We start from the raw sequence: 14,821 nt of genomic DNA on the forward strand, positions 1-14,821 counted from the left end.
TTTATTGCATTACTTTTGCTATTCTTTTGATCCATCCTGCTCCAAGGTGACAACTGTTTAGCTGTTCTGAAATCTGAATAACCCTTGCTGGTAAACAGGTGAATCAGCATTTCTAGTGATTTTTCTTCCGGTAGCATGGGCACGTGGTGCTTTCTCTTTTTTTTTTTTTTTTTTAAGCTCTCGGTGACAAAGCTTAATCTGGTCAGATCAAAATATCCTTCAGGTTTATTTCCTCAAAATGCATTCACTCTTCGGATACTGAGGATACTGCGATGGAAAAGACCATGGCTCTCTCCGAGCATGGAGAGTGCACGTAAAGACTATGGCATAAAGTCTTTGGGTTATGGGTTTACCTTCAATCCCGCTTCAAACTTGTTTATTTCCTAATAATGCATACAGCAGCAAATAAACAGGGCATTCCCTGCGCAATACTGTTCATAAAGCGACAGAATTAATAGATCGAGGGTTCTTAACTCGGTGGTTCACTGTATTCTCCTGGAAGAGTTTTTGTGCATCGTGTGCTCATTTCCAGATACCTTCAAAATACCTGAACAAGTTTCCTTCAAAAAAGCGTGTTTTGCCAACAAAATTTCTTTGAAGAATGCCTTCTTCTAATTTGATGAAAAACACTTCTTACAGAAAACGTGCCAGTTGAAGACGTTACAATGACTTCTCCACCAACTCCAACTGAAGGGTCTGCAAGGACATCTCCACTTGCTAAGAGAAAGCTTCTGGAACTGGAGCATGCAAAAGATAACATAAGGCGGACCATCTCGAGCCTTACAAAAGCAAAACTGGATGAGATAACCGCAGCCACGCTTCAGCAAGAGGTGATGGATATTGACGAGGAACGCACGCACAAACAGGTATGTTCACAAAATCCTAATCTGTCAACATTCAAAGTTTTTAAAGTGAATAGAATATTTCAGATATTAGATTCATATTAGAAAATGAATTCGACATCGGAACCGAAATTTCAAGCACGAAAGCGAATATTCGACATTTCGAATACGAATAGAATATTTTCAGTATTCGTATTCGTCTCGATTCGATGATTCTCTATTCGTGGCTTTCGAATAAATCGAATGTCTCGGAATATTCGAAATTTCTCGAACGTGCGCACTTTACGCGCTAAACCCATGCAGTATTCTCCCGTGCTGATGACGTCACAGGAAATCATGACATCAAAATCATCAAGCACATACGGAAACGAGTTCTCGACGGCTTCTCACCAGTCCATCAGGATGCGCGTTGTCCGCATCTGCTCTTGCTAACGAGTCTCCATGAGCGAAAACGTGTGCAATGGATGGCTGAGATTTCACGTGACAAATCCATGTAGAACACATAGGCACATGAATAGAATTTCTTTGACACACAGCTACGCAACAGCCACACATGCAGGTTGCATGCGCGTGTGCAATCGCTATTTGGAGTTGGTTTCATTTTCGCCATTGTTGTGCGTGTGTTTGCCTCGGGCATAACCTCATCGCATCCGATTGGGATACTTGAATGCTGCACCTGTACAATAAATCAGCGTCGAGATTGTCCCTTGACATGAACACCGAGAGCCGCGTGCGTGATGCACAACGTGTAAACATCCAGACTGCGAGTTGGCAAAGGTGCCGCACGGGAGGAACTACGTAACGCGTAAGTCGCCGGTGAAGGCGGAGCGTAATGCTTGAAATCGGATTCTCAAATTTTCATTCGCTAAAGTGACTTCGATGGGCATGGAAAACATGTGAAACTGGCACGTTGCTAGGTGATAGCCTATTTCGAAACATCGTATTTCTCGTACCTCGCAGGTACTTGTAAGTAGGGCCTGACTTTTTAGGGTTATATACCTGAATATGCCCGATATTTATCTCCCGATTCAAATCGGGACGAACAGGGTTTAACCCGGTATTTCCCCGAAGACTGCTGGGCCAAGGGAATCCAAAGTCATCACACCTAACACACAACTTTGGAAACTGTGTTATAAATCCATAAATATGCTAATACAAACTGTCAAAACAGAGACCCTGCTGCCTCTTAGATGCATAGAATAAATATTGATACGCTGTGTCTACTGGTGTGTCAAGTGTATTATGCCGAGTAAACCAAAGATTTATGCCTGATCCAACCCAATTTAACCAGAATTAGGTTGAATCAGGTTCAGTTCAACCCGATTACACATGAATTATTGAAGCAAAGTATAACCTGATATCCCCCCCCCCCCCCCCAATTTTACTGGAAAATGTAATCAAAAAAAAAAGTCAGGCCCTACTTATAAGCTTCGGTAGTTCAATTTGGGATTTGGGAATTGTGGATTTTTGAAATCTGGCATTTCGAATGCTGGAATATCGTAGCATACCCACACATCAAATACACCATCTGCCCTTGAGGAACTTTACAATGAATGGGGACACCCCTGAAACTATAGCATTGTAAAATGTCTTTTTTGGTTGTGGCAACCTTTTCCTGATCAATTTTCTCTAATTAGCTTTTTAATAGTGAAAAATATAAATGGGGCAATGACAACATCTGCTCCTTCTGTCACACTGGGGCAGTTGCCATCTTCAGACAAAGCCGATTGAGCCAGTATGACGCCACGAAACGACCCCGGAAACAAGGCCGGATTTTGTTGGTCTGCCAGAAATGCACTTTCTCCTTTGCAGAAATGCACTTTCTCCTTTGCTTTCGGTTACAGATTGAACCCAGAGAATTGAGAAAGTGCTGGCCCAGTAACCCTCCACACTGTAAAATTCTGTTCTTCTCTTGTTCCACGATCCACACGTGTCTGGTCCATATCTACATTTCCAGCTTTGAACACCGTACTATTTCCTGTGCAGCTGTGCATGGCTGTTAACTTACAAATGTACCACTTGTTCCCATTTTGAAGCACCAGCTGTGGGAGGCTTGCGAACACATAAAACGGGCTCTTTTTTTTTAATAATTTTTCTTGCAAGCGGTTTTACTGCACAGCACGTTCAATAATGTCACCATAATTGAGGTTGGGAACTGAAGCACGTGCCGACATTGATGACAGCTGTGAAGGTGTAACGTGTAACATTGTGTTCTTTATGGGAAGGCCTTCACGCTTCCAGAAATTCTTGCACATAGTTTGCACGTTGTAAGCTGTGGCATACATAGAAGCACAAATTACATACATGTTACCGTGGAAATACTTTTTATCCTTGATCTACTGAGCACTACTCATGCTGAAGGGAAGGTTACACGTTGTTTTGTGATCTTTTCTTCCTAACAGAAGGTGGGAAGGTCTATTGAGCCATGCAGCTTTATGATGGTTAAAATTCGTAGAACAGAGCTATTTTATCTGGGATACTGTAGATCACCAGGAAGAAAGTCTAGCACCCCAGAAATTTGAGTAGAGCTAGTCAGTAAAGAATACGCAAGATATTCAAAGTATATGCAGGAGATTATGCTCAGGGTTGGGCTTTTTTTTTTTTTTGCATGTTTTCGTTTTGAAATTTGTTGTATCCGCTTTCTACCCTTCTGTGATCTGCATTTGTTTTGTTGCCTGGCCCACACTGGTGGGAGCTGGGAATGCCCTTTTAGAGAACATGGACTATGTAAATTCATGTCACACCGAACACTATTTACGAAACCATATATTTTTTCTCTAGGTTTCTAGGTAGTGCTGTAGTCTAGTGATCTGATTAGTGTCGTCTGCAAAATTTTGTGGAAATTTTAATGATGCCATACATGTACGCCATAATTCCAACTCCAAAAGTGTGAACACTGAAAACAAGTACCGGGATCAAGAAGTACCGGGATGTTCATTTAAGGGGGGATGGGGCAATTAAAGATAACTTCCTTATTTATAGTTCAAACTTAACCGAATTTGGTGTGCTTGTGTATTTCAGCACCAGTATCTCTATGCAACAATCAGTTTCTGAATACCTCTTTTACTTATTGAGTTATAGGCATAAGCATACTGTCTAACAAGCCTCTTGATTGATTGATTAATTGTGTTGAAATTTCATGATATTTTTATGTCAAAACATTACTAAGGGCCTGCCCTGTGCAATAATGCTGTTCGTTTTTCCCCCCATTTCATTTATTGCTAGCGAAAGTTTAAATACCCCTTGTCCTGCTTTTCTACAGATATACTGCTTGACAAAAAGGGCTCTACAAAATTTTCTGTATGAGATAAATAGTAACTAATAGCTTTATTGTACTCCTTAGTGTGTCTGGAACTTCATGCAACAGATAGGAAGCCTCTATCTTCAGTCGTAGAGATATGGTGAAGCTCGCCGTGATGACAATCAGATGCAAATGAACAGCTGGGAAAACCAGCTCCGAAGTTTCATTTGCTCTATTTGTCACAAATCTAACTCCAAAAGTGTGAACACTGAAAAAAAGTACCGGGATCTGGTTGCCTGTGTTCATTTAACCGGTTTGAAAGTCTGTCACCGTCGCATCGACCACGGGCTTGACGGACTTCCACCATCATAAATGTAGCAAGTTATATTGCTAGCTGCAGAAAGAGTTAAGTTAGAGTGGCAGTGAAGCAATAAGAATGAGCTGTCTATCGAATCCAAAACGTGTAGTACAGAAACATGATAGCTCCATTAACCCTTGCCCGATATCATTCCTGATGTGCATGCATGAGTGGTTCTTCAAGTCCCCATACACACACCATCTGCCAGTCCAGTGGGTTTTCCAGCAGTCTGTGACGTCTCACTTCTGTGTAGCAGGATGGAAGCAATTCATTATCTGAATCGTGATTGATTTCTGCACGTGTGTTAGCGTAATGTAATTTGAGCCTCCAGTGTGCAATGCTGGCCTGTCAGGCAACGGTAGCATATGCGGGCAGAGTGCTAAGCAGGTGCGCCGCCCTCTCCGATACGTTTTACGAATGGCGTGCTTACAATGGCATAACGGACAAAATAATGTTGAAGCCCAAGCAGCACAACATATAGGCCCATTATTGAATCAATATTGGCAATACTGCACCAATATTGGGCCAATTCACAATTCAATATATTCACACAGCTCACAAACAGCACAACATGTAGGCCCAATATTGGACAAATATTGGCAATGCCGGCCCAATATTGGTCCAAGATTGGACCGATATTGGGCCGACATTGCCAATATTGGGCCTGCATGTTGTGCTGTTTGTGAGCTGTGTGAATAATGTGCACATTCATCTTTTATTTTATTTTATTTTAATTTAGTTTTAGCTCTGTTTGTAAACAGTGCCACACTCTAGAAAAAAAAAAAGATTCATTTTACTTTTACTTTCAAATGCTACTCGGTTATGAATCATGGTGATGCGTTGTGTCTAAGGAAATAATTTATTTTACACCATATAAACCCTTGTCGTCAAATGTGCACATTTGATTTAATCAACAGCTGTGTGTTATGATACAGTGCTATTCAGTGATTTATGAAGACGGCCCTCCCCTGTACCCCCTAAACGTTTGGCAGCACCCCCTCCCTTTCTTTCCTGTGCACCCCCTTCGGGAGTGGGGTGAATTTGTCATTTCAGCTTTAGAACATGTCAGCAATGACATATAAAGCTGTTGCAACATAACTGTAAAAATGCCCCCCCCCCCCTCCAGTTTTTTTTGCGACATTCCCCGTGCTCCAGTTCTGGATAGGTCACTGCTACGTTTATAGTCATGTGGCGCATAGTCAGATATTCTAGTCTTAGTCACAGTCTTTCTCATGCGACCTGCCAGTCCCATATTTGGTTCATTGTATTTTCATACATCGGGGGACATCAGCCCAAATCTGTATACAAATGTTTGCACCAACTGCGAGTGGCTTCTGAGATTGATTGTGAAACCGTCGAACTTGAAAAGTAGTTTGTGTTGCTTTATTGAGTTCGAAATGCTGTAGCACTTTTGTTGCGGGGACAAGGAAGATACAAATACTGGGAGGCTACACCAAATCTGAGAAGCAGAATTGAGAACAAAGGTGGACAAAATTTGTTCTTGTTTGGGCTGTTTACTGCACACACATACTGAGCATGCAAGGGTTACTCCGTAAATTACACATTGATGATACTGGAAAATATATCCTACCGCTCTATTTTATTTGTTAGTTCACTGCAGTAAAACGGTTTGGAAATCGGCACCGAGCTTGAACCATTGAAAAATAAAAAGGTGGAAGGCCAACAAAAGGTTATCCATCTTGTTTGTCAACAGCTTACAAACCTGACAACACAGTTTCTTTCATTCACGTATACACTCTCCAGTTATGCAAACTCCGAGCGCTTTCAGAGCCAAGCATGTAGCAATTCTGCATCTCTAAAGCGCGACTCATCCAAACCAAACACGTTCATGCCATTGAATATACAGCTACATATCGTCTTGAATAGCTCTCCGACCACTCCTTCCACGCTGCTTCCACGGGGTTACTAAGAGGCTGTGAACCGCATCTCCTTTTCACTGGGCAGACAAAAAAAAAAAAAAATCGTCTGTCTGGTCGGGACTGACGAAACTCGATGCACGCTTCTCATTCAGCATATCCAAAGTACACCTGGGCCTCTAAAACTACCACTTGCCGAAGTTACGGGCTTTCCTCCCTCCTCTCTCCTATTTCATGGTCAGTGAAAAGCGCACCTGAAAGCAGTCTGCTTATGTGCTGAAAGAAAGAAAAGCGGTATTGACCGAAGTTGTACCATAAAATAGACACGTTGCGTGCACGTGCGCTTTGATTTATGCGAATCCGATCGCCCGAAAAGAAAAATTGCAGGGGATTATGCGTAGGGTTGGGCTTTTTTGTGTGTGTGTGTGCGTTTCGGTTTTGAAATTAGCTGTGTCTGCTTCCTCTTCCGTTGTCATCTGCGTTTGTTTTGTTGTCCGGCCCGCACGCAGCTGCGTTGTGAACCCTCCTTTTTTTTTTAGCGAACATCGATTATGCAAATTCATACTTTCATGCTACACACGTCCGAACGCCATTTACGAAGCCTAGAGAGCCTCCCATTTGTCTCCAGGTTTGACGGAAATTAACGCGGCAGTCTAGTGACATCATCATCAGCGTCGTTGTCGTCTGCGAAATTTAGTGGAAACGGCACATTCTTGATGTCGTACTATAAGTAGAAACAAACGACGACACGTTGCAGGAATGCTTTGCTCATGCAACTGTTTTCAAAGTTTGATACCACCAAATGAATGTTTTTTGGAGCGGATGATTAGTTCAACCGAAATTGCGGCGCATAGTGTGCGTTCTGCAACAACGCGCTGGTACGTTGCAGAATGCTAACAAGCGAAGAGTCATGGCTCTTATCTTCTCGCATGCGCGAAAGTAGAATCTGTGAAGTCACACTCGGAATTTCACTCGTCGAAAAAAGACCCACGTTATATGTATAGTAGCGGGTGCGAGTGGAATATGTATCGAACTTCCCGGTGAGAATATGCCAAGAATGCCGGTCACACACGGAGAAATGTTCGCCTGCAAAGAAATACGCAGCAGGCTAGTAACAATGACTCGAAAACTCCAATTGTATGCGACGTCTGCGCGATGAAAAAGAAGAAATAAAAAAAATATATAAAAAGTCACGAGCTCGGTTTTGGCACTTGGCTTTCGAGTGGCTCACTTTTTTACATCTCACGCGCGGCTTGAATCGGGACGTCTTTTCCAGTCGACCTGACCAGGAGGTGGGTTGGCTCTTTCGCGCTCGCAGACGATACAAATAGCAAAAGCAGCCTGCGCTCGTGTATGTGTGTGTGTGTGTGTGTGTGTGTGTGTGTGAAAAACGGAGGTCTCCGAAGAAGGAAGCTTTTCGTCCGGTTTGTAATTCGAGGCCTACGATCCCCCACAGTGGGAAGGAACTCTTTGGGAATGGAATTTTCGCCGCGTGCTTTTGCCTTTCTTTACTGTGTCGGCTATTGTGTTCGGGCTGGGCCATTGTTGCTCTGCGTGTCTACCTTCTCTCGGGGCGAAGTAAGTGAGGTTAGGTTTTGCGAGAACTGAAGTAAGTTCTGTAGGAGTGGCCTTGAGCTTTTTTTTTTTCCCTGCCAGGTTCAGGGTGCGAAGCAGAGATGGGAAATATCCTTGTTGAATAGTAACTCGCTACAAGCTTAGACGACTAACGCAGCAATAAGGTGACTAATAACCCTGTCACACATGCTAATTTAGTGTCATTTTCGTGAAGTGCACTCCAACCAAGCGAACGTCACTTGATGATGGCACTTACGCAACAATGGTGGCAACTACGAAAAACAAGTATAAACGGCGGCAAAATTTTTAGGCGCGCGCCACAATACCTTCCTCAAAATGTTTTAAACAAATTGGCCTCAAACATGTGCCACAACAAATACGACCGCCGCCGGATCGCCGAGAGCGCGAAGTTTTTCACAGGCTGCTAACGACAGTAATGATATGCTTTTTGGGCACAATGTCACACTGCGCTAAAATAGTATAAACAAGCTGTTGAAAATGCTTGTTTAAAAATATTGTGGTGTCGGGGCCCCTCGTTTTTTCTCAACATTTACCACAAAGCCTGCCGTCGAGAGACTCGGTCAGGCGAAGAGAGGTGAAGTGAGTTTGGGGAACTCACTAAATTGTTAGTGCACTTTCTGCCGAGTGTCACTAAAAGATGTCGTGTGACAGCACACGAATGACACTAAGTGCAAGTGTCACTCGTTGAAAGTCACACTAAGTTAGTCAGTCTGACGGCGGTATTACAGTAAGCAGGTTACTTTGGAAACGTAATGTGCTAACAGGCATCGCGCACGTGCACTGGAGCGAGAGAAAGAAAGAATTAAGACTCAAGTCCGAGTCCTACTCGCCCACAATATATTTAAAAAGAAAACGAACTCGTAACTTATGCCAAAAATTACCTCCAAGAGAAGAGCAAGCTCATCGAACAGTTGCCGGGGTCTCGAAACAAACGAGTTACGTAACAAGTTTCCACAAGGTATCGCTGATTTGAAGTCGCAAGTTGCGACGATTACTGATAGGGTGAGGCAGACATTGAAAATAGAACAAATATACGTCTAATTTGTGTTGTTAGTATCGTCTGCCAGCTTTGGAGAGCGAGAGTTCGTTTCTCACGCCCAGTTGGTGAGGCAGATGCCACGGTTGTTGAGCAAATCTCTCGAAGTAGTTGAGGTGTCTACGCCGTGTCTGCGATTGTGCTTGGCATCATGTCACAGGTACAGCGAGAAAGGCATACCGGGGTGGGTAATGGTACTATAGGTCGGCAAATTCACCCTTGATGATCACCATGGCCATCATTCACAATCACATCACGCAGAATGATGCTATGTTGAGTGATGTGATGTGTTGACATCGAATGATGGGCTATGCTATATGATCTTGCTGGGTTGTGACATTCACGTGATGTGTAATTCGTGATCAACCTAAGAGCTTCGGTGTGGCGTATTGAAAGAAATCACGAAACAGGTTACATGTCGATCTCTTTATTTCTCTTGCACTTTTTTCCCCTATTGGAACGTGCAAAAACCTCGTAAAAACTAATTCCTGCATTTTGCTTCACCTTGCTCAACGTGACGTGACTTACTGACACGCCAATTACGTGAACATGCTTCTAAAATTCGTTCCTCAATCATTCTTCCCCCAGCGGTGCGCGAAAAATTGCCCCATGCACAGACGAGAGCAGGGGCAAAGCAGACAGAAGTGTCGGTCTGTTAAAAAATGAGGGACAGAAAAAGAGGAAAAAGGGACAAACCGGTGCTATACTTTCGGAACGTAGATGGTGCTTACTCTAATTGGTTTTCTTTTCCTACGCTTCCCTCGTCGTTATACTTATTTTTGGTAACTTTTGCTCTCCTTTTAATTTTTTGGAGACGCAAGGTTATTTGTTGGGTCTATTTGCATCTGGGGTGCTCCGCAAATAAACGCGGCGCGGCTCTAAAAAGGCAACAAACAGACCGCTTTCTGCTGAAGCTGTTTTTACGGTCTTCTCGCTCTTTTTGTGGATTTCTTTTTTCATTTCCCTTTTTTAAAAACGAGGAGGGCCATACCTTTACGGTATTTTGCATGTGTGCATACTTTTTTTTTTCTCGGGCTTCGAGACGAAATTGTTATGGCATGGTTCCCGTTCAGAAGGTACGCAACGGAAGCCACACCATGGGGTTATGTTGGAGGCAGGGGGTCTTCCGGAACTCTAAGGGGGGTACGCCGAAGGATAGATGACGGTTATGAATTTGCTTTGCGTTTTGATCCGGACGTTATTGGGACGATGAAGGTATAACGGCCCGGTTGCCGCCGCCGATAGCGCGACGTTCTATGCGGTATCGGTTCTGTTCCATTTACCATATATATAGTAGTACCAGATGTAAGCATCGTCTTCTCAAAGTTGCGGTAGCTCGGAGAGTTATGAGGTACTGAGTTCGAATCCCACCACCGGGTGTACCGTTTGAGGATTTCACTGGGGTTTTCCTGTATGCTTCCAAGACGGATATGACGGTACGGTTCCCCCGAAATGTGTCCAGGAAGAACAGTTACGTCCTTTTATATCGCCCATATACGTACCGTCCTCTTTCAATCTGCCCACATCTGTACACTGCTCACAGTGGATTCTCGGCAATTGATTGCTCCGATTTATTCATCTGAACAAAATGCAAAACAACAGCAACATTGGGCTCTGCGGGGTATTCACCTGTTAAGCTGCCCTGAAAGAAAAGAAAAAAAAAGTGAAAAAAAAAGAGAAAAGGTTCAATCTTTTCTGTGGTGATAGCACGATATTTAAAGTTTAAAAAAAATCAAAACGTCCGTTTCGGTGTTTACGGCCACCTAGGGCGCAGTGGCTCAATAAAAAGTTCAGAAGACGTCAGCATCAATGTTACCCTTTTTACCCCTGAATGTCTAGTTAAAGGTACTATAAAGCAGTCGAGGTGCAACCTCATGTTTTGTGAGCCCTGAATTGTGCACGTCCTCAGGAGTAAAATGCCGCAAAAGTTTCTCATATAGACGTTATATAGCTGCCGAAAAAAATGCAAATTTAAATTTTACATTTTCATCTACTGGCAACACTGTGGCGAAGCAGACCGACGAAACGCCAACTCCGCCAAGTACGGCGGCGAAAATGTCTCATGCGCATGACTCTGGGCCAAGCAGAGCGACGTACGATAGCAGCGCCACGGTGCTGAAACAAGGCCCAGGTATAGACGTTAAGCTACTGAGTGCAAGATTCGGCTTTTGTTTATTTTCTTTCACACAAATTACATTTTCTCAAAAGGTAGTATATTTGCAAATCCCAGCAAGAAAGCCATCTGTTTATCGGTCTCCTTGTTTACAGGGTTGCTCGACAAATTGAGGACTTCTTCCCACCAGGCGTCGCCCCGACATTCTTGACTGCGTTTTTATTTACCAATTAAAAATACTTATAGAGTAAACTCCTGCGCATATTACTTGTTGTGCTGAACCTTTGAATCTAGCACTCTCACGTCGTGCTGATTGCATAGGTTCGACGTCGACTGCTTTATATATACAGTCAAACTCCTTTACAACGCAACTCAGGGGACAGCAAAAAAAATTCGCAGTAAAGGTATTTTCGTTAAAAAGGATGTCTATTATTGGACCCATAGGCTCCAGCGGGACCGCAAAAAAAAATTTGCTGTAGTGGTATTTTCGTTAAAAAGGTGTTCGCTATAAAGGAGTTTGACTGTAGTACCTTTAACCAAATTTCGATAAAGCAACGAGAACCGTCGTCTCTTTTTATTCCGACGGGGATAACCGTTACCGCGTGATCTGTGTTCCTCTCTTTGACTATGGGCGGAACGGAAGCTAGCTGAACTGTCGTGTGTTCCTCTTTTTCTTTAGTGTTCTTGTTCCGAACAATCGTCTGCTATTGATTTCGCATTTGCTGTCTCAACTGCCCACCTCCCCTTCGCAATCTCCACACTGCTCGGGATGGTACGGAGGAAAAGAAAGATGAAAAAAATAAAAATAATCGAACGCTGCTGTAAAAGGGAAGGGACAGTACACAGTTTGTATTCAGCGTTGCACTTTATTTGATCACTGATTTTTTTACCAACACGAAGCCATCTGCACGACTACGGCAACATTAAGGGCGGAGACTTAGATAAGGAAATGAAGAGATCTAAATTCGTCTCATGTTTCTGCGTTTCTTTTTTTCGTTTTTTTTTTACATAAAACAGACAACTGATCATTGGCTCAGAGTTGAACGACCTCACAGTAAGATGTTGGCGTAGTCGTTGGTGACATCTGGTGGTTACTGGTTTATCTTTGAGCTGAAGAAATCCGCTCTGCAAAGGCAGCGACGTTCCTGAAACTGAAACATGAAAGAATCATCTTTCAGCGACGTTTCCTTGTACGGGTAGTGCTCCTGTCAGGAAGATGCGCGACTTTTCGAGTAGAAAATAAGATCAATTCCGATCAGTGTTCAATCCACTCATAAGGGTTGCGCGATAATCAATGAACGCATTTCATGCTGTCGTGTTGTTTCTTGTGATTAGTAAGAACTTCGGAAATGCGGCAGGAGTTTGCGCTGAGTGCAGTGTATTTATTTGTGTCATTTCCGTAATTTCCATCCTAAATTTCATTCACCTGCACTTTTCTTTTCAATTTCATGTAAGTTTATCCGGTACCAACATGACTTTGAACGCGTTTCTCAATATTTCATTTTTTTTATTTCAATTTTCCACATTTTGTAACTTTGTTAGATGTTAGCCTCAAGTGTCAATGCGAACTAAAAAAAAAAAGGTAGTTATTTTATTTGGTATTATAAATCAACCTCTCACAGAGACTCATCTACGCAAGATATGAATGGCATCAGTAAAAATATCGCAGTTCCACGAGTGAGCGTCTCCGCTCGTCACCCAACATTGAAAGACTGGCCAGCAGCCTGTAACATGGAAACCGGCCGGACACAATGCAGATTGTGAACCCTGTGACGTCATACTTCTAATCAATTAATTTGTAAATTACTTTTACAGTAATCTTAACGTATGAGACTCGTTGATTTGAAAATCGAACCTATTTTTGAAACCTAAAACCTATTTATTTAACCTACTTAACCTAAAATTTGAACCTATTACCTTGTAGCAAACGCCCTCCCCAAATGCGCGTAACAATGCACAACCTTCCAATATAAACTCTGTTCACCCTCCGGAGACCCGTACCTGCGTGGGCGGCAGAATATAATTCTGCATTGTTTTGAGGCTTATTTAGTTGTCATGGCGTGACAGCCTAATAAAAGGGTTAGAAATTCAATGATTCAGTCGACGCCTTTGTGTGCTGTCACGTGATATATGTGTACAATATCAAATTATCGCGCGGGGGATGACCTCTACACGGATGTTCCCTGCAGTTATGCAACGAAAATGAATGAACACGAAGCGCATATAGTTGATACAGCGCGTGAACAGTTCAGCGGTGACGAAGCCGTGTGGACGAACTATCCTGTCGTGAACGAAGACGGGAAAATGAAAAAGAAAACTTCATTGTAGCACCATTCGCAAATAGTATACGCGACAGAAATAATCGATATCGTGGACAGTTGTTTTAACGCGTTGTTTAGACAGCAAATAATTAAAATAAATAAAGCGCAGTGTGAGGGTAATAGGAGGATTGTGTGTTCCAATCCTAACCATCGGCTGTGCCGTCTGACGTTTTTCCTGGGTTTTCTCACGGCACAGTTCCCCGCTGAAGTCGGCCTCGGACGCGTAATAACATCCCTCGCCTCCCTCCCGCTCCTTCACCTTCTCTGCGTCTCTATACGCCGCTTACAGCCGCACTTCCTTCGCGGTGCTCGCAAAAAAAGAAAAGAGGAAAAGAAGAAAAAGAAAAATAGAAAAAAACTGAAAACGAACTGTGACGAACAAGAGCAGTCTTGTTCTGTTTCTATGGTGTTCCTCTCGTTTTACGATTTATCGCGAGGCACGCCTGTGACGTTATTTCGGGCGCTTAATTCTTACAACCTTAACTTCTCATCCTCATGGCCTTCCTTGCAAGAGAAAGCACATTTCTACTCTCAGTTGCATTTTTTTTTCTCTCAGTCTAAAGAGGCCTTGTGATTGGCTTATGCGGGCGCATGACGCCATCCGAGTCATAATTTAGTGCACCGGCATGTTCTAAACTGTAGCTTGTATGCGAGAACACTCGTCGGAGACGATCTATGGCACACTTGCACGTTTTCAAAAGCAAGCGCGTAAAGTATTAGCGTTAGCATAGCATGCGAATCTGCTTCCCCTATATTCGTTGCGTCCGCTATTTTATGATGCATGCCCCACGCTGGCGGAGATGTACCGGTGTGACTGTAACACCTACGTTGTCTCGGAGCAAGTACCGATATTTCGATGCACCAAACAGACCTATAGCGTATCACTTAGTACCCCGTCTAGCCAGAGGCACCTTTACCACGTGCTCGTCTGAAGTACCTCACCTGTCGCGCGTACTTAACGATTACGTACTTTACGTCGCCACACAAATCAGAAGAAGGAAAGGGATCTTAGCGCAGCAGGCGCGTATTAAAATTAAAAAAAAAGGAAGAAAAAGTGTGCATTGGAAGAGAGACCAGTAGACGGGAATAGCGGCATCCTCAAACACACAAGTACCCCATCCTCAGCATTTTTTTCTCTTGCTACATCATCGCATCTCCGTCTAAGTACTTCATGTCTTCAATGAAACCGCTCTTCTCAATGTTTAGACTTCGCAGAAGTGGCCCCCCTGCTGATTGTTGCCCGTCCCCACCCCTTGGGGCGCGCCGCCGTCGGAAACCTTCTTTCCCCCTTGCTTTTAAGAACGACCATTCCAGACTGTCAGGAATTCAGCTTTATTTCTACTCGCACCCGTTTCTTTCTTACCTAGACCGCAAACGAGTAGAGAGAATGACGTCATTTCCGGAATTCTGCAGTGTTTTTCTTTTCTCTCTCTTTTT

The 14,821-nt window shown here is 43.3% G+C and overlaps 1 protein-coding gene across 2 annotated transcripts in view; it reads left to right on the forward strand.

The window, feature by feature from the left end:
* LOC135399005 (uncharacterized) overlaps positions 1-14,821 on the forward strand; it is a 289,237-nt gene that overhangs the window by 15,188 nt on the left and 259,228 nt on the right. For both annotated transcript variants that reach the window (XM_064630631.1, XM_064630632.1), the window contains exon 8: positions 640-866. In XM_064630631.1, the coding sequence (XP_064486701.1) occupies positions 640-866 (227 nt within the window). The remainder of the gene's footprint in view (positions 1-639; positions 867-14,821) is intronic.

Source organism: Ornithodoros turicata, chromosome 6 (genome assembly GCF_037126465.1).
Source record: "Ornithodoros turicata isolate Travis chromosome 6, ASM3712646v1, whole genome shotgun sequence".
In the NCBI taxonomy this organism is placed as follows: Eukaryota; Metazoa; Arthropoda; class Arachnida; order Ixodida; family Argasidae; genus Ornithodoros; species Ornithodoros turicata.